The sequence below is a fragment of the Bos indicus x Bos taurus genome, chromosome 16 (genome assembly GCF_003369695.1).
Source record: "Bos indicus x Bos taurus breed Angus x Brahman F1 hybrid chromosome 16, Bos_hybrid_MaternalHap_v2.0, whole genome shotgun sequence".
Taxonomy (NCBI): Eukaryota; Metazoa; Chordata; class Mammalia; order Artiodactyla; family Bovidae; genus Bos; species Bos indicus x Bos taurus.
In genome coordinates, this window is record NC_040091.1 from 74,853,352 (window position 1) to 74,875,862 (window position 22,511).

General features: G+C 38.7%; 1 protein-coding gene across 28 annotated transcripts in view; it reads right to left on the reverse strand.

Moving 5' to 3' along the window:
* Positions 1-22,511, reverse strand: part of LOC113906936 (membrane cofactor protein) — a 39,106-nt gene that overhangs the window by 16,103 nt on the left and 492 nt on the right. For all 28 annotated transcript variants that reach the window (XM_027565738.1, XM_027565758.1, XM_027565759.1 and 25 more), the window contains exons 2-5: positions 19,221-19,409; positions 18,773-18,875; positions 9,058-9,143; positions 7,970-8,167 (exon numbers count right to left, since the gene is read on the reverse strand). In XM_027565738.1, coding sequence (XP_027421539.1) covers positions 7,970-8,167; positions 9,058-9,143; positions 18,773-18,875; positions 19,221-19,409 — 576 coding nt within the window. The remainder of the gene's footprint in view (positions 1-7,969; positions 8,168-9,057; positions 9,144-18,772; positions 18,876-19,220; positions 19,410-22,511) is intronic.

Here is a 22,511-nt window from a genome sequence, read left to right on the forward strand (position 1 = left end):
TACATTAAGTGTTATTTTTTGGGGTTTTGTTTTTCCTTCAGCATATTAGCAGAAATTGTCTTTTACTTTCAATAGTTCCATGAAAGTCAGCTGTCACTCTCACCTTGGGGTGAGCAGAAAAAGGAGATAAGCTTTCCCGTCTGTTTCTCCCTCCCATTGGCTGCTGCCTCTTTTGTCTCCAGGAGTTCAAACATGCTGTGCTTAGCTTAATCGGGGGTTTCTTGGTAAATTTTTAAAATTTATTCTGCTAAGGGCAGTGAATTTCCCAGACATGTGGGGTTGTTGTTTGTGATCAAATTTACATAATTTTCAGCCAGTATTTCTGAAATGATTTCCTGCGTTGTTCTCTCTTCTGAAACTCCAATTAGATGTATGTTTGGCTGTTTGCTCTTTCTCCCAAAGGTTTCTGTCTCTCTCTCTTGTTTTAATCTTTCTTTTCAAACCATGCTCGATTTCTATTGCCCTGTCTTCAGGTTCCCTGATTTTTTTTTCACTGTTGGGCCAATATGCTCCTAATTGCACCTAATGATTTTCTTGTCAGTTGGGTTTAGTAGATACAAAGTGCAGACAGTAAATCTCACCCTTTTCTAAGGTGTACAACTGTATTAGTTTTCATAAACCAAAATAATCATGTAATTACCAACACAGTAACAAAAATTCCATTATCTCCACATACTTCATGTCACTTTGTATCAACCCTCCAGTTCTCAAGCACCTTCCCCACCCAGCCCAGCACTCATCTGTTTCCTGCCTGATAGTGCTGCTCTCCCAGGATGTCCGAAGAGAATCACAGCCTCTGAGTATGGGTATTTTAGTGTAATGCACTGGAGATTCCTTTGCTGCATGATTCAAGAACTCATTTCTTTTTATCACGGAGTATTATTCCATTGCATGGATACAGATTAGGCTGTTCATCCATTACCAGCTGAAGGACATGTGAGTTAATTCCAATGTGGAATGATTATGACTAACGCTGCTTTGAATATTCTCATGCAGGTTTCTATATAAACATACGTCTTTTTACTTACATTGCTGAGTTGTATGGTAAGTGTATATTTAACCTTATAAGGGATTGCCAAACTATCTTCCACAATATTCGTATCACTCTGTATTCTTACCAGGAATGCCTTGAGTTCCAACTGCTGTATATTCTTGCCTATTAATCGTATTGTTAGTCTTTAGTTTTGGGGTTATTTGTTCAGCTATTCTAATAGCTGTTTACTGACATCTCATTGTAGTTTTAAATTCCATTCTGTAATTTACTATGACACTGAGCAACTTTCCATGTATTTGGGGATCCATATATTTTCTTTGGTGCAATAGGTCTATTCATGTTGCCCATTTTAAAAAACTGGGTTGTTTTCTGATTGTGTTTTGAAAGTTATTTATATTGTAGATACAAGTCCATTAGCAGATACGTACTTTGTAAATGTTTCTTCCCAATTTATGGCTCATTTTATTCCTTCTTTTAATAATGTATTTGAAGTAGAAGTTTTGAGTTTTAATAAGTCCAGTATATTAACCGGAGAAGGCAATGGCACCCCACTCCGGTACTCTTGCCTGGAAAATCCCATGGATGGAGGAGCCTGGTGGGCTGTAGTCCATGGGGTCGCTAAGAGTCAGACACGACTGAGAGACTTCACTTTCACGCATTGGAGAAGGACATGGCAACCCACTCCAGTGTTCTTGCCTGGAGAATCCCAGGGACGGGGAGCCTGGTGGGCTGCCGTCCATGGGGTCGCACGGAGTCGGACACAACTGAAGCGACTTAGCAGCAGCAGCAGTATATTAACATTTCTTCTTTAAAGAATCATGGTTTTAGAGTTGTATTTAAGAGTTGTATTTGTGCCTTTGACTAAGGCACAAATATTTCCTATGTGCTAAAGCAAAAACCTTTTGGTTTTAGATTTCACATTTAAGTTTTTGGTTCACTGTGAGTAAATACTTGCAAATGGTGCTAACACAGTGTTGAGGGTTTGTTTGGGTTTTTTTTTGAAAGGTTGTAGTTCTGGACACTGCTGTTCCACGCTCTACATGGCCGACCTCTCACCAACACTGCACTGTCTTGATTACAGTCCTCACAGCAGTGTTTATCAGAAGTCTTGACAGCAGGTAGAACGAGATGACTTTTTTCTTTCTTCCAAATTTCTACTGACAATTCTAGTTGTTTTATTTTTCTAAATAAATTTTACAATCTTTTTGTCAAGTTCTGCTGCGATTTTATGGGATTGTCCTGAATTTATAGATCAATCATAGAGGACTGACATCCTTATTATATTGTATTTTCTAACCCATAATCACTGACTTTTCTCTATTTATTAAAGTCTTGTTTAATTTCTTAGGTTTAGTTATTTTTACCATTTAAATATTTCACATTGTTGCTAGATTTACATACAAGTATTTTGGGTTTTCAAGTTGGTGTAAATAGTACTTGAAAATTTTCAATTTCTATTGGTGTTTTACTAGTGTATAGATGTACAGTTGATATCTGTGCTGATCCTGATAAAACTTCAGTCTTTCAAGTTTTCTACAAAAACAATCTTGTGTAATAAAGTCTATATTACTCCTTTACTCTTCAATATGTATGGCTTGTTCTACTATCTGCTGCTGCTGCTGCTAAGTCGCTTCAGTCGTGTCCGACTCTGTGTGACCCCATAGACGGCAGCCCACCAGACTCCCCCGTCCCTCGGATTCTCCAGGCAAGAACACTGGAGTGGGTTGCCATTTCCTTCTCCAGTACATGAAAGTGAAAAGTGAAAGTGAAGTCGCTCAGTTGTGTCCGACTCTTAGCGGCCCCATGGACTGCAGCCTACCAGGCTCCTCCGTCCATGGGATTTTCCAGGCAAGAGTGCTGGAGTGGGGTGCCATTACCTTCTCCAGTTCTACTATCTAAGAACTCCAAATACAAGGCTGAGTAGTGTTTTAACAGAAGACATTTTTTTCTTGTTCCTACCTTAAACATAACCAGTCTTTTACTATTAATTATAATATTAGCTGGGGAACTTTTATAGCTGCCTTTTGTCAGCTTCAGGCAGTTCCCTTATATTCCTCATTTGCTGAGTTTTATAATGAAAAGATGATGAATTTTGTCATGTTTTTTCTCTGTGTCTATTAAGGTGGTCTTTTTTTTTCTCCTTCAAAGTTTCTTGATATGGCAAATTACACTGATTTTTAAATTTGAATCATTCATGCATTCATAGAATAAACTTCACTTGATTATGATGCACTCTTATTTTTTGTAAGAAAGGATTTGATTTATTAATATTTTGTTTAAAAGTTTTAGTTCTAAGCCCACTTTGGATACTGTATAACACTTGTCTTGCAGTGTTTCTGTCTGGTTTTGGTATCAGAGCAACACTGTTCTCATGAAATAAGTTAAGAAGTATTCCCATCTCTTTAATTTTCTTGACGACTTTGTATAGGGCTGCTGCTATGTATTCCTTCCTTAAATGTTCGGTATAATAATACCCTAGTGAGGACCTGGGGCCTCTACTACACTTCATGAGGTTTTGGAAAAATATTTATTGAATATAGTGGATCTGCTATCCTGTGTTAAGTTTCAGGTGTGCAGCACAGCGATTTGTTTACTTGTTTTTTTCCCAGATTATATTCCATTACAGATTATGACAAGATATTGGATATCATTCCCTGTGTGTGCACGCTCAGCTGCTCAGTCGGGTGTGACTCTTTGCCCACCAGTGTCCTTCTCCCATGGGATTATCCCAGGCAAGCGTACTGGAGGAGGCTGCCATGTCCTCCTTCAGGGGGTCTTCCCAACCCGTGTCTCCTGTGTCTCCAGCACTGGCAGATGGGTTCTTTACCACTGAGCCACCAGGGAAACACCAGATAATTCCCTGTCCTATGCGGCAGAATCCTTGCCGCTTATTTTAGGTGTAGTAATTTGTATCTGCTACTCCTATACTCCTCATTGTTGTCCCTACCCAACCCCTCTGGTAACTATGTATTCATCTACTTCACCTGAGTCTGTTTCTGTTTTGTAGCATCACTCGTATTTTTTTTATTCCACATTCAAGTGACATCACATAGTATTTGTCTTTCTATGTCTGACTTAATTCACTAAGCACAGTATGCACTAAGTCCGTCCATGTTGCTTATTTATTTCAGGTATAGCAGTTTGGATCGGTTAACCATCCCGTGCTTCTAACTCGCTGCTCCCTCCCCTCTTCCCACTGGTAACTGTAAGTCTGTCTTCTACATCTGAGTCTGAAATCATCTGTATTATTTTTTTGATCCCACATATAATATTGTGTGTGTGTTTTGTCTCACTTATTACACTGAGTATAATATTCTCTAAGTCCATCCATGTTGCTGAAATGTATTTTATTCTTTTTAAAAAACCAAGTAATATGCCAATATACACACACAAACACAAAACCTGTTAATCCAATCACCTGCTGATGGGCACTTGAGTTATTTGTCTTGGCTATTGTAAACAGCGATGTTATGAACACTGGGGTACTTGCACCTTTTTGAATTAGAGACTGCTTTTTCACATGTATACTCAGGACTGTGTCTGCAGATCATAGTTCTATTCTTCGTTTTTTAAGGAACCTCCAGACTGCTTTCTTTACTAGCTGTACCACTTTCCATTCCCACCAACAGTTTAGGAGGGTTCCCTTTTCTCCACACCCCCTATAGCATCTATTATTTATAGACTTTTTGATGATAGCTGCTCTGAAGCCTGGTGACACGTCACTGTGCTTTTGATTTGCATTTCTCTAATAATTTATGATGCTGAGCATCTTTTCATGTACACGTAGGCCATCTGTATGTCTCTTTTGGAGAAATGTTGATTCGGGTCTGCCCATTTTTTAATTGTGTTGTTTGTTTTTCCAATACTGACTTACACGAGGTGTTTGTGGATTCTGGATATTAACCTCTTGTCATTTGCATCATTTGCAAGTACTTTCTCTCATTCCATAGGTTGTCTTTTGGTTTTGTTGATTGTTTCCCATGCTGTGTTAAAGCTTTTAAATTTGATTATGTGCCATTTATTCCCCCCCGCCTCCTTTTTTTTTTTGCCTTGGCAAACTGACTTAAAGAAAATATTGCTACAATTCTGTCAGAGTTTTATGTGTCATGTTTTACACGTAGGTTGTTACACCATTTGAGTTTGTTTTATATGTGCAACTTATTTTTGTATATGGTTCTATCTAATTTCACTGTATTATATGTGGCTGTCCAGCTTCTGAAGCACCACTTGTTGAAGAGACTGTCTCTTCTCCATTGTCTCTTCTTGCCTTCTTTGTCATAGGCTAATTGATCGCAGGTGTATGGATTTATTTCTGGGCTCTCTCTTCTGTTCGTTGATCTATGGTTTTTGTGCCAAGTATCACCCTGCTTTCATTACTGTAGCTCTGCAGTACAACCTGAAGTTAAGGAAAGGACATACCTAGAGCTTTGCTCCTTTTTCTCAGGATTGCTTTGGCAATTCTGGATCTTTTCCATATACATTTTAGGATTATTTGTTTTAGTTCTATGAAAAATGTCATAGGTATTTTGAAAGCAATTGCATTAAATCTGTAGATTGCTTTGGGTAATATGGTCATTTTAGCAATATTAATTCTTCCAATCCAAGATCTAACAACACAGTGTATTTCTCCATTTCTTTAAAAATTGTTCAGATTCCTTTACTGATGTTTTACAGTTTTCAGTATATAGGTCTTCCACTTCCTTGGTTAAGTCAATTTTAGGTGCTTTTTATTTATTTTGGATACAATTTTAAATGGAATTCTTTTTTTTTTAACTTGGTGTGGCATTTTATTATTTGGGTAAAGAAACACAACAGATTTCTCCATGTTCATCTTATATCCTCCTACCTTGCTGAATTCATATATTAAGTTCTTCCAGTAGCTTTTATGACTAACCTAGACAGCGTATGAAAAAGCAGAGACATTGTTGCCGACAAAGGTCCATCTAGTCAAAGTTACAGTTTTTCCAGTAGTCATGTATGGATTTGAGAGCTAGACTATAAAGAAAGCTGAGTGCTGAAGAATTGATGCTTTTGAACTGTGGTATTGGAGAAGATTCTTGAGAGTCCCATGGACTGCAAGATCAAACCAGTCAATCCTAAAGGAAATCAGTCCTGAATATTCATTGCAAGGACTGATGCTGAAGCTGAAACTCTATACTTTGGCCACCTGATGCAAAGAACTGACTCACTGGAAAAGACCCTGATGCTGGGCAAGACTGAAGGCAGGAGGAGAAGGGGATGACAGAGGATGAGATGGTTGGAAGGCATCACGAACTTGATGGACATGAGCTTGAGCAAGCTCCAGGAGATGGTGACGGACAGGGAAGACTGGCATGCTGCAGTCCTTGGGGTTGCTAAGAGTTGAACATAACCGAGTGACTGAACTAGAGCTTTTATGAAGACTTTAGCATTCTCTATATAGAGTATGATGTCATCTGTAAATAGTGACAGTTTTACTTATTACTTCCTATTTTGGATAAATTTATTTCTTTTTCTTTTCTGACTGCTGTGGCTGGGACTTCCAATACTATGTTGAATAGAAATGGTGAGTGGGCATCCTTGTCTTGTTCCTGAATTTCAGGAAGGCTTTCAGCTTTTTACCTTTGAGTATTATGTTGTTTGTGGGCTTGTTGTAAATGACCTTTATTATGTTGAGATATGTTCCTGCTGTACTCAACATGGTGAGTTTTTATCATGAATGGACGTTGACTCATTTGACAAAATTTCTTTCTGTACAAAGATGGTTCAACATAAGCAAATCAGTCCACGTGATATACCATAATAACAAAAGACAAAATCTTCATGAGAGAAAGGTTTAACCTGTTATATTTACAGGCATAAAGTTGTTTGTTTTATTCCTTTATTGTCATTTAAATGTCTACAGTATATTTCTTGACATCTTTTTCACTTGTGATACTGGTAATCTGTATCTTCTGTTTTCCGTCAAACTGCATACAGGTTTATCAATTCTACTGATCTTCTACAAGAAGCAGGTGTTGATTTCTTGACTGTCTCTATATTATTTCTCTTTTCAATTTCATTGCTTTTTCTCTGTCTTCATTATTTCCTATTTTTGTTTTATTTGCTCTTTTTCAGTTTCTTAATGTGGAAGTTCAGGTTATTGATTTGAGACCTTTCTCATTTTCCAATATAAGTAACTTCACGCTTTAAACATCCTTTGAAGCAATGTTTCTGTTGTACCCAACAGGTTCTGATATTTTGTAGCTTATTTTTACTATGCTTAAAGAAATTCTGATTTCCTTTGTTATTTTGTCTTTGATTTATTAATTTTAAGTGTCTTGCATAATTTTCAAATATTTGGGGATATACTAGATTATGTTTTGATTTATACATTCACCCCATTTTTGATCAGATAATGTACTCCAAATGATTTCAATTCTTCAAGATTTGTAAAAATTTTCTTATTGTCTAGAATATGGTAATAAGAATAGTCTCTCTTCACTTGAGAAAATATTTTGCTATTATTCAGTGGATCCTTTCTTTCAAGAGGAAAAATCCCTCCAGTGTCTCCCTGCTTTTTGATCAAGCTCTAACACCTCAAATATTCTTTACAAAAAAGATTTTCCCAAGCATTTATCAATCATATCTATGAGACAATTTATATCTCTTACAATTTATACTACCATTTCCTGCAGCCACATTGTCATACTTCTTGTAATACAAGACAACACCTAAGAAAGTGTGTTGAATTTTGATGCTTTCATGGAAAACAGTCCTAACTCATGCAGACGCACAGCAGTTAGCCATGTATCAGCTGGAACGCCAAGAGCCTGCCGGGTGAGAGGCTGGAAACTCCACAACTAGTTTTTATCTGGTTTGATATTAAATCAAATTAGAAACCAACTTAACAGGAGACTCCAGCATATATGACTGCTTTTACTTATAGGTAAAACTATTTACACAGTTTCTACAGTACTTACAAATTAAGAAGGAAATAAATAGAAATATTATTACCTTTACACTGAGGGGGTTGACTACTCCATTCACCATTTCCAATACAAGTAAGCTTGCTCTCTCCAACAAGTGAATATTCATCTGGTCCATTTGAAGGATCACAACTATAAGTTACTACTTCATTGTATTCAAATACATCCTTGTGGCTATTGGTGTATTTTCCATTTTGAATTTCTGGAGGTGGCTGACACAAAATCTCTTAAAAAGAAAAAAAAAAAGAGAGAGAACATGAAAGGCTAAAGGGAAGGGTAAAGGATTAAACAGGATTAGTAAAGTCCTATGAATTGCCTTCAATAAATTCATTACCATATGATTGCTATATGCTAGTTGTGAATCCACTATCCATTTAGAAGAAGCTTTTTATGAGAAAATATATTATCCTAAACTCAAGCTATTAATCTACAAATGAATTTCTAGAATAAAACTCATTTTCTTAAAGTCATGAAATATCTACATGAGATACATACATTTACCTGTAAGGCCAAACTAAGTTTTGTTCTCATCATAAGAGATGCTGACAATTTAAAGATATAATATAATCCTGACTAAAAACAGAACTCAGTGCTAGTTGAGAAATGCTTCATAATTTGTAAATGTATCTGTTTGCTAAGTCAGTTCTTCCCATTAATACCAATTATTACTGTCATTTTCACTTTCATCCTTACAAGTGTATTGTGAAATTTTCCAGAGGCTATAAATTGTGTGATTTCTCAAGGGACTAAATCCTGATGTTTTCCTTAAAGCCAAACATTGCAGAAATTTGCAAAAATGTAAAACAAAACCATTATTTTAGATTTTTTTTCATTAAATATGTGTTATATACTAATAGGTACACATTTATTCTTCTTAAAAATGAATTAATAAATAATTATTTTGAAAAATTTTCAGGATTAATTCAATATAATAGAACTGACACAGCATAACCCATAACATTATATGGGTTATGTCTATACACATTGTTGTTATGACAGTAGACATAACCTATATAAGCAAAAGCTCACAGGTGTCTATGTTAATTTGAAAGTATAAGGGAGTCCTGAGGCCAAAAGTTTGAGAATTGCTGCTCTACATTCCGACAACATACTTACTTTCACATGTTGGAGGATTATCACTCCAGTTCACACCAGTTCCAGAAACTTCACAATAAGAAATACTTGTCCCCAGTAAGTAATAACTAAATGAGAAAGGAAAAGTTACTATGTTCTTTAGTAGTTACAAGGTGAACATAATAATGAAAACAATTTTACATGGCTGTTTTTCTGCACTAGAGTAACTGGAGAGAGAAGTTCCTTAAACAAAATATAATGGAAATGCTCACTAAATCTGCAACTTAATCAAATAAAAGTCTCTGCATCTGAATGAAATCACATTGGCCCACAGCAAAATGTCTAAATTGCTCTGTCATGCTGTCTGGCATCTTTGCCATATCTGGCAAATGCATCACACATTCACGTCTACGCTTTTGCTCACACCTTTCTACTCCGTAAGAACTGGACAGACAGATGAGGCCCTAGAGCTTGGGTTTCGCCCACCCTGGCCCCCACAGGCTACTCAGAAGCTGCTCTAGTGGGGTGTGCACAGATGCCTGCCTGGGTTCAAGTTCCAGCCCCAAGATCAACCTGTTACCTGGGCTTGGCAAAGTCCATTAAAGTTCACATCTTCAGTTTCCTCATATATGAAAAGGGAGACAATGGTACGTATCTCATGAGACTGTTTTAAGGATTGTTTGAATCAGCATCTGGCACAGTGAGTACTAGGTAAGTTTTAGTTCTTATTAATAGTCTTTAGAGTATTAATACTCAATATATAGGCATACCTCATTTCACTGCTGTTCACTTTATTGAGTTTTTAACAAACTGAAGATGTGTGGCAACCCTGCACCGAAAAATCTACTTGTGTTAATTTTCCAACAGTGTTTGCTCACTTCATGTCTCTGTGTCACATTTGGTAAATCTCACAGATTTCAAACTTTACTACTATTATTATATTTGTTATGGTGACCTATGATTAGTGTCTTTCTTGTTACTACTATGACTCTCTGGGGCTCAGATTATGGTTAGCACTTTTTGGTAACATAGTATTCTGAAATTAAGGAACATACATTTTTTCATACATAATGCTACTGCACAATTAACAGACTATAATGCAGTGTAAACACATGTAAAAACTCATTTGATCTGCTTTACTGCAGTGGCCTGGAAGTGAACCTGAGGTTATCTCCAAGGTATGCCTATATCTTTCTAGTAGTAAAGTGGTTTAGCAACACTACTCAATGAAATCTTCTCTGATCGTTTAAATTCATACTACACTCTTCTCCTGGACTCTCATGGTAAAGATCACAAAAATGATCTACTTGGTGCTTTTCATTTACTATTTTGTTTTGACACCTCTCTATATAGTGTTTCTCAAGAAGTCTACAACTTCCTTGAGTCTCCTGGTACCTAGCAGCCTCTTTCTATCTATTCACCGGATCTCCCACTATTTTCACTTGATCAAGTTAAAAAATACCCAGTGTATCTGCCTGTGCCCACTTCCAGATGACTTTTCCCCAAGGGTTAACGCACTGACTCTACATTATGACACGTTAAGTAAAGGACTCTGGGATGATGGCAAGACAGGTGGCAACAGGAATCTGTCTCCCCACCCTGACGACAGGTTCACTGATAGAATCTGCCTGATTTCCACTGTTTTGGAAATCTAGAATCTCTTCATGACTTGCAATTTGGAGAAGACTTGGACAGGTAAGTTAACTTAATTTCGGTCAATCAGCTTTCAGCACAGCGGCAGCTCCCCACCCCCGATCTCAGCAGCCCTCTGTGCACACGCAGCTGGAGCAGCTTGTAAGTAGCCTGCGGGAGCTAGGGTGGCCAAAAAGGGGCCTGCCCTCCAAGGAGCAGGGAATTTCGCTCTTATCACTGCTGCTTCTACTCCCAGAGGAGCAAAAAAGAGACGGGCAGCCACTGTCTCACACCTCTGCCAGCTTTTCCAAGCTCCTTCAACACTGGCCAAATGATTTCCAAGAGATTTGAAAACCAGCACCCCTTGCTGCCTCCTTCACTTTTTTCCCCCCCATTAGCAGAAGTGTGAGTGAAAGTGACTCAGTCATGTCCTACTCTTTGCAACCCCATGGACTATACAGTCCATGGAATTCTCCAGGCCTGAACACTGCAGTAGGTACACTTTCCCTTCTCCAGGAGATCTTCCAACCCAGGTCTCCCACACTGCAGGCAGATTCTTTACCAGCTGAGCCACAAGGGAAGCCCAAGAATACTGGAGTGGGTAGCCTATCCCTTCTCCAGCAGATCTTCCCAACCCAGGAACTGAACCAGGGTTTCCTGCATTGCAGGTGGATTCTTTACCAGCTGAGCTATCAGGGAAGCCACTAGCAGAAGCTGGACATTAAATACTAGGATATTCCAAAATAATTGCCATGCGGGAAAAAAAAAAAAATTAGAAAGCGACTGTGCACGCCCAGAGAAAGGCTCAGAAAAGACCTGAATCGGCACTGAGATGCCACACAATAATCAAAAACAAAATCAAAACAAAAGAGGGGCGAATCTGATTTTTCAGAGTTACCACATTGTTAGATTTCATATATCGATTCCACAAAAAGTCACAAGGCATACAAAGAAACAGAAAAAGAATCTATGGCTCATATAATGGAAAGATAAATGAAAAGAGCTTTTTTTCTGAAGGAGACCTTATGACAGATCAATTAAACAAAGACCTTAAAGGGGGTGTCTTGTGAAGTCACTCTCTCTGGAAATAGGTGGGTGCTGGTTCTGCCACCCCACTTTTTGTCCACAAAGCAGCCAGACAGTAGACCCACAGATGCAGATCTTTGTGAAGACCCTGATGGACAAGACCATCACTCCTGAGGTCAAGGCGAGTGTCACCATGAAGAAAGTTATAAAGTCAAAATCAAAGACACGGGGCATCCTGCCTCACCAACAGAGTTTGACTTTTGCAGACAGACAGCTGAGGGGGCCAAGCTCTCTCAGACTATAATATCCAGAAAGAATCCACACGTGGGGTGGCATCATCAAACCTTTCCTCTGCCAGCTTTTCCCGGAAGTACGACTGTGAGAAAACAATCTCCGCAAGCGCTGTGCACACACGCTGTCACCTGCCACAGGAAGCGAGGCCAGACCAACAACCTGTGCCCCAAGAAGGCCAGTCAAATACAGCCTCTTCACTGGCTCATCTCTGCCCCACAGGGCGGCCCCCTACTTTGGCTCTGTGGACCTGGAGCCTCAGTGAAACTGGGAAGAAATAAATAACAGCCGTTAAGATGGACAAAGAACTAAAGGAAGAAATATAGAAAGTCTAGAGAACAGTGAACCCAGTGGAAATATCTATTAGAGACAGAAAACTAAAAAGAACCCAAAAGTAAATTCTTGAGTTGAAACTTACATTAATGGAAAAGAAAAAGTCACTAGAAAAACTGAAGGCGTATTTGAGAAAAAAGAATTAATAGAACTGATATAGGGTAACAGAAATTACTGACTCTGAGAAAGAAAAAAGATTGAAGAAAAATGGATACAGCCTAAGGAATCTGTGGGACCCCCAACTATGGGGCTCTCAGAAAAGGGACAGAGAGAATTCTTATAGAAATAACGGCTGAGAATTCCCCAAATTCCATAAAAGACATGAATATGAATATGTCAAAAGCTCAAAATCCTAAGATGAATACAAAGAGACCTGCATAAAGCCATAATAAAACTTTCAAAAAAAAGACAAAGAATACTGAAAACTGCAAGAGAGGAGAGAAACATCACATGTCAAGCATCGTAAATAAGATCATCAGCAGATTTGTCATTAGAAATTCAGAGTTCAGAAGCAAGTTATTGATACAATTAAAAAAAACCAACTCAACCAAAACCCCTCTATCCAGCAAAACTGAGCATCAAAAATGAGGGACAATTTAAGACATTCCCAGAATTAAAAACTTAAGAAGTTTGTGACCACTATACACTCAAGAAGAAATGTGAAGGGAGTACTGAAAACGGAATGAAAGGTCTCAAAGTCTTAAGCATTAAAAAAACATAGAAACTCAGCAAAGGTAAATATAAAAGCAATTATAAAAGCTAGCATTACTGAAACAGTGGTTTGCAACTACAAATTTTGTTTTCTATGTGATTTAAAAGACTAAATTATAAAATAAATAGATTATTAAAGTAGAAGTTAGCATTACAATTAACTGTGTAGACAGCAGTATGATTATCAACAACCAAAAAGGGTGGGTATGGGGCGGTAAAGGACTGATTTTGTAATTTATCGAATTTAAGTTGGTATAAACTCAACCTGGAGTGTTGTAACTATACAGTGTTTTTTTGTTTTGGTCACGCTGTGAATCTTATTGGATTCACAGCTTGGATCTTAGCTCCCCAATCAGGGATCGAGCCTGTGCCCCCTGAAGTGGGGGTGAAGAGTCCGAACCCCTGGGCTACCAGGGAATTTCCATGTACAGTATTAAATGTAATTTCCAAGGGTGACAACAAACAATACAGCCATAGGATATACACGTAAAAGGAAATGAGACAGGAATTTAAGCATTTCACTACAAAAATCAACTACAGCCATAGGATATATACGTAGAAGGAAATGAGACAGGAATTTAAACATTTCACTACAAAAATCAACTACACAAAAAGACAGTAATGCAGGAAATGAAGGACTAGGCGAAAAGCTACAAAGTATACAGAAACCAAACAGCACAATAATGGCAATAGGTCCCTCCTTGCTCCAACCAAATCCTGTCTGCAAGAGACTCGCTTGACAACAGAAGACATAAATGGAGTGAAAATGAGAGCCTGGAAAAAGATATTAGTAACCGTAACACAGTTGAGTAGGTACACTAAAATCTGACAAAACAGACTTTAAATTTAAAAAAAAAGGCTACAAGAGACAAAGAAGGAAATTTTATATTAACAAGGGTTCAATACTGCAAGAAGACCTAACAGTTATAAACATTTATGCACCTAATGACCTGCCATCAAAATATATGAAGCAAGAAATGACAGAACTGAAGGGGCAAAAAAACATTCCTACATAATAAGCATTTCTCCAATATTAGCTGGAGACTGTAATACCTAATAATGGACAGAAAGACTACACAGGAGATAAACAGAGGACCTTAATAAGAAAACCACCAGATCTCACAGAGACATACGAAGCACTCGAGCCAACAAAAACAGACTCTACAGTCTTTCTAGCAGCACATGGGGCATTCTCCAGGATAGACAATATGCTAGGCTATAAATAAGGAAACAATGTTATTCAAACGTAATTAATTATTTAACAAATAATACTATGTTTATTTTATGCTACAAATTAAAGTAATAGATTTTAAAAGGTAGATATTACACAAAGTATATTCTTTGACCACACTAGGAAGAAGTTAAAAATCATTACCAAAAGGAAAACTGAAAATTCATGAAACTGTGAAAGTTAAACAGTATGTTTTAAATCAACCAATGGTTCAAAGCAGAAATCAGAGTGATTAAAACATACCTTGACAAATGGGAATGAAAATATAACATATCAAAACTTATGGGATTTAGTGCCAAAGGGAAAATTTATACCTATAAATGTTTACATTAAGAAATGGTACCTCTGAAAGTTCAAACTAAGTTTACAAGTTAACGAACCAGAAAAAGAAATAAATCCAAGGCTAGCAGAAGGAAGTAAATAATAAACATTTATTATGGTTTAGCTGCCATATTAGAACAGAGATAAACAAACAAAAAAAGAGCAAAACAATAGAGAAAAATCAAAGAAACCAAAAGTAGGTTCTTCAAAAACTGCAAGAGCTGAAAAACCTTTAAATAGACTAAAAGTGATTAGACTCAAATTACTAAGTCAGAAATAAAAGTAGTAACACCACTACTGATTTGACAGAAATAAAAAATACTATGAGTGTCATGAACAATTTTATGCCACAAATGGAAGCACTAGATAAAACAGACAAACTCCTAGAAACACAAAACCTACCACGACTTAATCACCCAAACAGATAAGCTGAATAAACCTTAACTAGTAAGCAGATGGGAGAAGGAAATGGCAACCCACTCCAGTATTCTTGCCTGGAGAATTCCGTGGGCAGAGGAGCCTGGTGGGCTGCTGTCCACAGGGTTGCACAGAGTCAGATATGACTGAAGCGACTTAGCATGCATGCATGCATTGGAGAAGGAAATGGCAACCCACTCCAGTATTCTTGCCTGGAGAATCTCAGGGACAGAGGAGCCTGGTGGGCTGCCATCTATGGAGTTGCACAGACTTAGACACAACTGAAGCGACTTAGCAGCAGGAGCAGCAGTAAGGAGACAGAATCAGTAACCAAAAATCTCTCAATAAAAAAAAAAATTCTGGATCTGATGGTTTCACTAGTGAATCTAACAAACATTTAAAGAAGTAACACCAATCTTTCCCAAACTTTTTCAAAACACTAAAGCGAAGGGAAGTCTTCTGAGCTCATTCTATGAGATGAACATTACCATGAGAGCAAAATTTGACAAAGACACAATGAAAGTTAGATCAACAGCCTTTAAAAACACTGATGCAATTAACCTCAACACAATACTAGTAAACAACTCAACAGCATCTTAAAAGGATTAAACATCATGAGCAAGTGAGAGTTATCCCGAGAATGCAAGGGATGGCTCAACACACAAAAAAGTCAATCACTGTAATAACCACATCAAAAGAATGAAAGAGAAAAAAAGCACATGATCACCTCAACTGAGGCAGAAAAGAACTTGACAGAATTTGATCAGAACAGGCAGGGACAGCTACTGTTAGCACTTTATTCAGCATGGTACTGGACGCTCTAGCTAGAGAAATTCAGCAAGAAACAATATATATATATACATTTCTACTACATAGAAAACCCTAAAGATTACACACACACACACACAGAAACAAAAATACAAATGTGGGAACTAATAAACTCAGTTTATTATTGAGTTTATTGGGCTCGATAAAGGACAGAAATGGTATGGACCTAACAGAAGCAGAGGATATTCAGAAGAGGTGGCAAGAATACACAGAAGAACTGTACAAAAAAGAACTTCACAACCCAGATAATCAAAATGGTGTGATCACTCACCTAGAGCCAGACATCCTGGAATGTGAAGTCAAGTGGGCCTTAGAAAGCATCACTATGAACAAAGCTAGTGGAGGTGATGGAATTCCAGTTGAGCTATTTCAAATCCTGAAAGATGATGCTGTGAAAGTGCTGCACTCAATATGCCAGCAAATTTGGAAAACTCAGCAGTGGCCACAGGACTGGAAAAGGTCAGTTTTCATTCCAATCCCAAAGAAAGGCAATGCCAAAGAATGCTCAAACTACCGCACAATTGCACTCATCTCACACGCTAGTAAAGTAATGCTCAAAATTCTCCAAGCCAGGCTTCAGCAATATGTGAACCGTGAACTTCCAGATGTTCAAGCTGGTTTTAGAAAAGGCAGAGGAATCAGAGATCAAGTTGCCAACATCCGCTGGTTCACGGAAAAAGCAAGAGAGTTCCAGAAAAACATCTATTTCTGCTTTATTGACTATGCCAAAGCCTCTGACTGTGTGGATCACAATAAACTGTGGAAAATTCTGAAAGAGATGGGAATACCAGACCACCTGACCTGCCTCTTGAGAAACCTGTATGCAGGTCAGGAAGCAACAGTTAGAACTGGACATGGAACAACAGACTGCTTCCAAATAGGAAAAGGAGTACATCAAGGCTATATATTGTCACCCTGCTTATTTAACTTATATGCAGAGTACATCAAGAGAAACGCCGGGCTGGACGAAGCACAAGCTGGAATCAAGACTGCCGGGAGAAATATCAATAACCTCAGATATGCACATGACACCACCCTTATGGCAGAAAGTGAAGAGGAACTAAAAAGCCTCTTGATGAAAGTGAAAGTGGAGAGTGAAAAAGTTGGCTTAAAGCTCAACATTCAGAAAACGAAGATCATGGCATCTGGTCCCATCACTTCATGGGAAACAGATGGGGAAACAGGATCAGACTTTGTTTTTTTGGGCTCCAAAATCACTGCAGATGGTGACTGCAGCCATGAAATTAAAAGACACTTAACTCCTTGGAAGGAAAGTTATGACCAACCTAGATAGCATATTCAAAAGCAGAGATATTACTTTGCCAACAAAGGTCCGTCTAGTGAAGGCTATGGTTTTTCTAGTGGTCATGTATGGATGTGAGAGTTGGACTGTGAAGAAAGCCGAGTGCTGGACAATTGATGCTTTTGAACTGTGGTGTTGGAGAAGACTCTTGCGAGTCCCTTGGACTGCAAGGAGGTCCAACCAGTCCATCTAAAGATCAGCCCTGGGATTTCTTTGGAAGGAATGATGCTACAGCTGAAACTCCAATACTTTGGCCACCTCATGCGAAGAGCTGACTCACTGGAAAAGACCCTGATGCTGGGAGGGATTGGGGGCAGGAGGAGAAGGGGACGACAGAGGATGAGATGGCTGGATGGCATCACCGACTCGATGGACATGAGTTTGAGTGAACTCCGGGAGTTGGTGATGGACAGGGAGGCCTGGCGTGCTACGATTCATGGGGTCGCAAAGAGTCAGACACGACAGAGCAACTGAACTGACTGAATAAACTCAGTAAAGTACCAGGAGACATAGACAATAATAAAAAACCAGTTGCATTTCCAGAGATATCACATTTATCCTTTAAATTCACATTTTTAAAAAAGGCTCAGTATGCTTAATATATACTATTAAGAGAGCCCTGTAGAACAAAGGCTGTTATTAAACACTCGGTACCTCTTTGAGATGCTTCACTCCTTTGTAGTAGTTTCAACAATAAGGTTTTCCAACTAAAAGATCCTGATGAAGATTACTGTCTAAGCTAGCCAGGTCAGCTTTGGTCTGGTAACATCTTACAGATTACTTCGATATAAGAACAACTATAGTTGGCTATTCCACTTCCCAGTTTCATAAACCCTATTTCAAATCCCAGATTTGGACATTTTATTGACAAAGACAGTGCACTGTGTTGTCAAGGATACAGTCACCGTGATTTTTCAATGTTTAATACACATACTAAATTTTGTGGACTTCCCTGGTGGCTCAGACGGTAAAGCATCTGTCTACAATGCAGGAGACCCGGGTTCGATCCCTGGGTCAGGAAGATCCCCTGGAGCAGGAAATGGCAACCCACTCCAGTACTATTGCCTGGAAAATCCCATGGACAGAGAAGCCTGGTAGGCTACAGTCCATGGGGTCGCAAAGAGCCGGACACGACTGAGCAATGTTACCTGTAGTCACCTGTATACTAAATTTTATACTATTTCACTTTCCTTCAATTTAAATTTCTATTAGTTATTCATCTTTTCAATCTTCATAAAAAGTCCAAGGTTATTTGGCTACAGTATGACTTACATATAAAGCAAAATGAAATCAACTTTACAGCAATGCTTGCTGCTACTACTGCTGCTGCCAAGGCGCTTCAGTCGTGTCCGACTCTGTGCAACCCATAGACGGCAGCCCACTAGGCTCCTCTGTCCCTGGGATTCTCCAGGCAAGAATACTGGAGTGGGTTGCCATTTCCTTCTCCAATGCATGCATGCATGCTAAGTCGCTTCAGTCATATCTGACTCTTAGTGACCCCATGGACTGTAGCCTACCAGCCTCCTCCGTCCATGAGATTTTCCAGGCAAGAGTACTGGAGTGGGTTGCCACTGCCTTCTCTGACGGCAATGCTTAAGAGAGGCAAAATGAAAATGGACTTAGTCATACATAACCTTATTTCCTCTAAGGAGCAGCCTACTTACCCATTATTACAAACATAGTGAACCTCTGAGCCAAACTCAGTATTTCCATTTACAAGGATAACTTGGCCATTTGTGGGATCAGCTAGGGTAGGACACCGTCTTTCTAAAAGCAAAAGATCAAACTTGTTTTATACCCATTTCAAAATAGATCTGAATCAAATTCAAAATTCTATATGGCTTGTTTGAACTCATGGAAATATTATTACTTTTATTACTATTTTCTTGCTTTAACTATTATAATGCCACATAAGATTCTTAATTACCCAGGCAACCAATTGTGACGAAAACAATTCCCTGGAGATTTTTCAAAGCCTGAATGCATGGCTATCTAAAAACCTACGTTCACATGAGAAAACGATCATTTCAGTAGTAAAATACGTACTCTAAAATGTGTGAAAATCTCTAGAGCAATAAAAAGTTTTTTGAATTAAAAAAAGATTTTACTTACTTTTACAGCCCTCCTGGAGAGACGACCATGTATTATTATCCTGACAAACGAGAGCCAGGACTTGACCAGGAGTTATTGGCTGGAACCCCGGACGACATTCATGCAGAATCTGCTCCCCAGGACTATAACTGGGTTTAAGGGTACCCTGGGGCTTCATAGAGACAAATCTTGGTGGATCATCACAGGCATCTAGGAATAGAGAGAATAAGAGCATGAAAATAAATCGTTTTGTCTTATTCACCAGACAGGGACTGTGGCCTGGCAACAGACAGGTAGTACAGGACAAACGGAAAAGTTCTTAGCAAGATTTTATACATGCCTTGCCTACTTTAAATAACCTATGAGCTTCTGGCCTGTTGGAGAATAAGATGAATTTTAATTCAGCAGTAAATGGAAGAGACAGCATCAATGTGCCTGGTTCTGAAATGTAAATATGTTTATAGGTCCGTATCCTTCCCCACTTCTTTCTAAATTCATCATCTCAAAACTCACCTCTCTTCTAAGAAGTCTCCTATAGCACTATGCTCAGATTATTCTCCCAGAGTTTGAAACACAAACATATCAGGCTGTTTTCTCTCAGAAGACACGGGCCCAGAGGGCAGGAATCAGATGCCTTCTTTTTCTACTAAACTGTATATTCAGTTGTAACTCAAGATATGCTGTGGTAAGAGGTGAATACAAAATACGCATTGAGGGATTAATAAATCAAAATAAATAGGGACCAAAGTATTTCAAAATACTTCATTTGTTTTCTATTAGTGAACTGAACATTTTTTAAGTGATATATAGAGACACTATAAATATCAAAATACAATATTTGGATAGCATTACATGAAAAAAAAAGTGCTCTCCTGGATATTAAATATAATTTCATTTTCCTTCACAGATCAATCCTTCAGAAGCTCCCTAAGGTAGCTGGGTTGTTTATCCAATATATCCTGACGTAAAGCTACTATCCTGATACGCTTTTAGAGTTTTTTACTTCTGGGGTTTTTGCGGGGAATGTTGGGGGAAAATTTTTTCTCCCTAGAATAATGTCATTTCTATTTCAGCAAGTCCTCTTCCTTTTAAGTACCTGGGCACTTGACAACCTAACAGGTCTGTTAGAAAAATTATATAAAATAACGTGATGGAGACACATCAAGTCCTAAAGGGCTAAAGGAAAGCAGAGGCCTCGCTTACAAGGAAAACAAGAGACAGACCTATTTTGATCCCTGAGGAACATTTACTTCCTTACTCCCTGGATCTAGGTCTTACTTCAGATTGAGAGAATTCCAAACAAGTGAAATATCACCCTTCTTTCCCTCATATTCTATATTCACTTTCCCTCTAAATTCTTTTCCATCATATTCTAAATTCTAAACTTCTCTCTCAATACTCGTCCAACATTTCACTTATAACATGTCTTATATCATGTCAAGTGAATTGTTTCAACATTTATCAAATGTTTTCAACATTTCTACTTTGCTAATCATGATACATGAATTTTCTTCAATTAACTGCCCATAACAAACCAAAATAAAAAAGTCACAGATATTAACATTAAATTTACTGAATACTGAGGCACACATTCTATTTTTTATAACAGAAAAGAATATGAGCTAGAAATGTTATTTAATTCCATTTTAGATAAAAACACACATCATCATTCAAGAATATCCTGGAAGCACCAAGGAAGAACTCAAGTGACCGTGCATATGATTAAATTATATGTGTTCTTTGCTTTATGCATTCAATTTCAGTAACTATCCTGAAAGCATAAAAAGAAGGGAGAATTTCTGATATGACTCTCACATACAGTGTATGGAAAAACAAATGTCAATTGGTTTTTTTAAACCATTCAACTAACTTCAAGTATCTCTTCCCAATAACATGCATCATGAAAAACATGCTTTCAACAATACGCAGTTTAGAACGTTTGCTTCGGAAATCAGTGGATTATAAGGTTCATACACTGTGATGACTGAGTCCGATATCGTATTTGTTTTATAAATCAAATTTCCTCTCTTTCTCAGAATACTGAATTCTTTTTCCTATAAGGATTTTCAAACGCTGCCAGCATCAAAAAAATCGTATCTTGACTCAATTTTTCCTAGAGAATTTACAATGTAAACATTACCAGGCTGCAGTGCTATGCTTTGCCTGATGAGTTATAGTCCATGGGGTCGCAAAAGAGCTGGAGAACACTGAGTACACACACACAATGCTATACTTTAACAGGTGCCATTATATAATTCGAGAGGCTGCATTCAGAAAATTCTCCAGTTTTCCAGATGAGTTTCAAGAAAGGTGAAATAGTCTCTACTATGGGTCAAGAGAACTGCCCACTTCCGTACACTTACAAAAGTTGTGAAAACACTCCCTACTTGCTTGCCAAAGTTATAAAAATAACTCTCTGAGTCTAGCATAGGCCCACATCCCCGCCCAGATGGTACCTTTGGATAATCACCGTCTCTAACCAAAACCAGAACTTCAGTGAAACCGAAGACTCCCCTTTTCTGTCTACACAACCTATTTTTAACCTTCCTTTGCTTCCTCAAAACTGAGGCTTTAACATCTATACCTATCCATTTTATCTCACATTCTACTCATTTCTAGACCTTAAAAAAACAAACAAACAAACAAACAAAACATCTACCAGGTTCAAGCAAACAGTCAGCCTCCTTCTAGGTAAATTCAGCCTCATTCTCTGTCCCTGAGTAATTGAGAGTTAACCTGCCTGTACCACGGGGAGCTACTGATCACTCTCTTAGCTCCCTCATGCCTGAAAAGCTCTCTTTCCTTGCTACGTATATTAACTGGGTACCAAGTTGCCTGTTAACCTGAATTACAAAAAGCGCCCTTTTCCCCTTGCAAACCTTCTAACCCTAGCCAGGGCCTGCTCTCAGCATAGACAACGGGCACCACATGGGCTCCGCAGGCCCCCACTTTAAAGGCAGGAAGCTTTCCTGTTCCGCATTCGGCCCAGCTGGACTGGCCACTTCCTCAAAGCACATACCTGGGCACACCTGGCCCGGACTCCCCTAATCCTAGACAAGCTCCGCGGGGCACCAGGCCATCACCCCGCCCCGGAAAAAAAACACAGGGCCAACTCTCCCAGGAGACACAGCAGCAGCCTAGCAACAACCCCGGACACCGTCACCACCCTGCACGTCGGCTCTCGCCTTACCGACTGGATCAGTCCCAGAACCACTCTGGAAGCTTCGGCGGGGGTCCCAACCCGGCCCCAGCTAAACCCGCCAGCCACACCACCAAGGAAAGCCGTCTCCGTGGTGCCCACCCCACCCACCC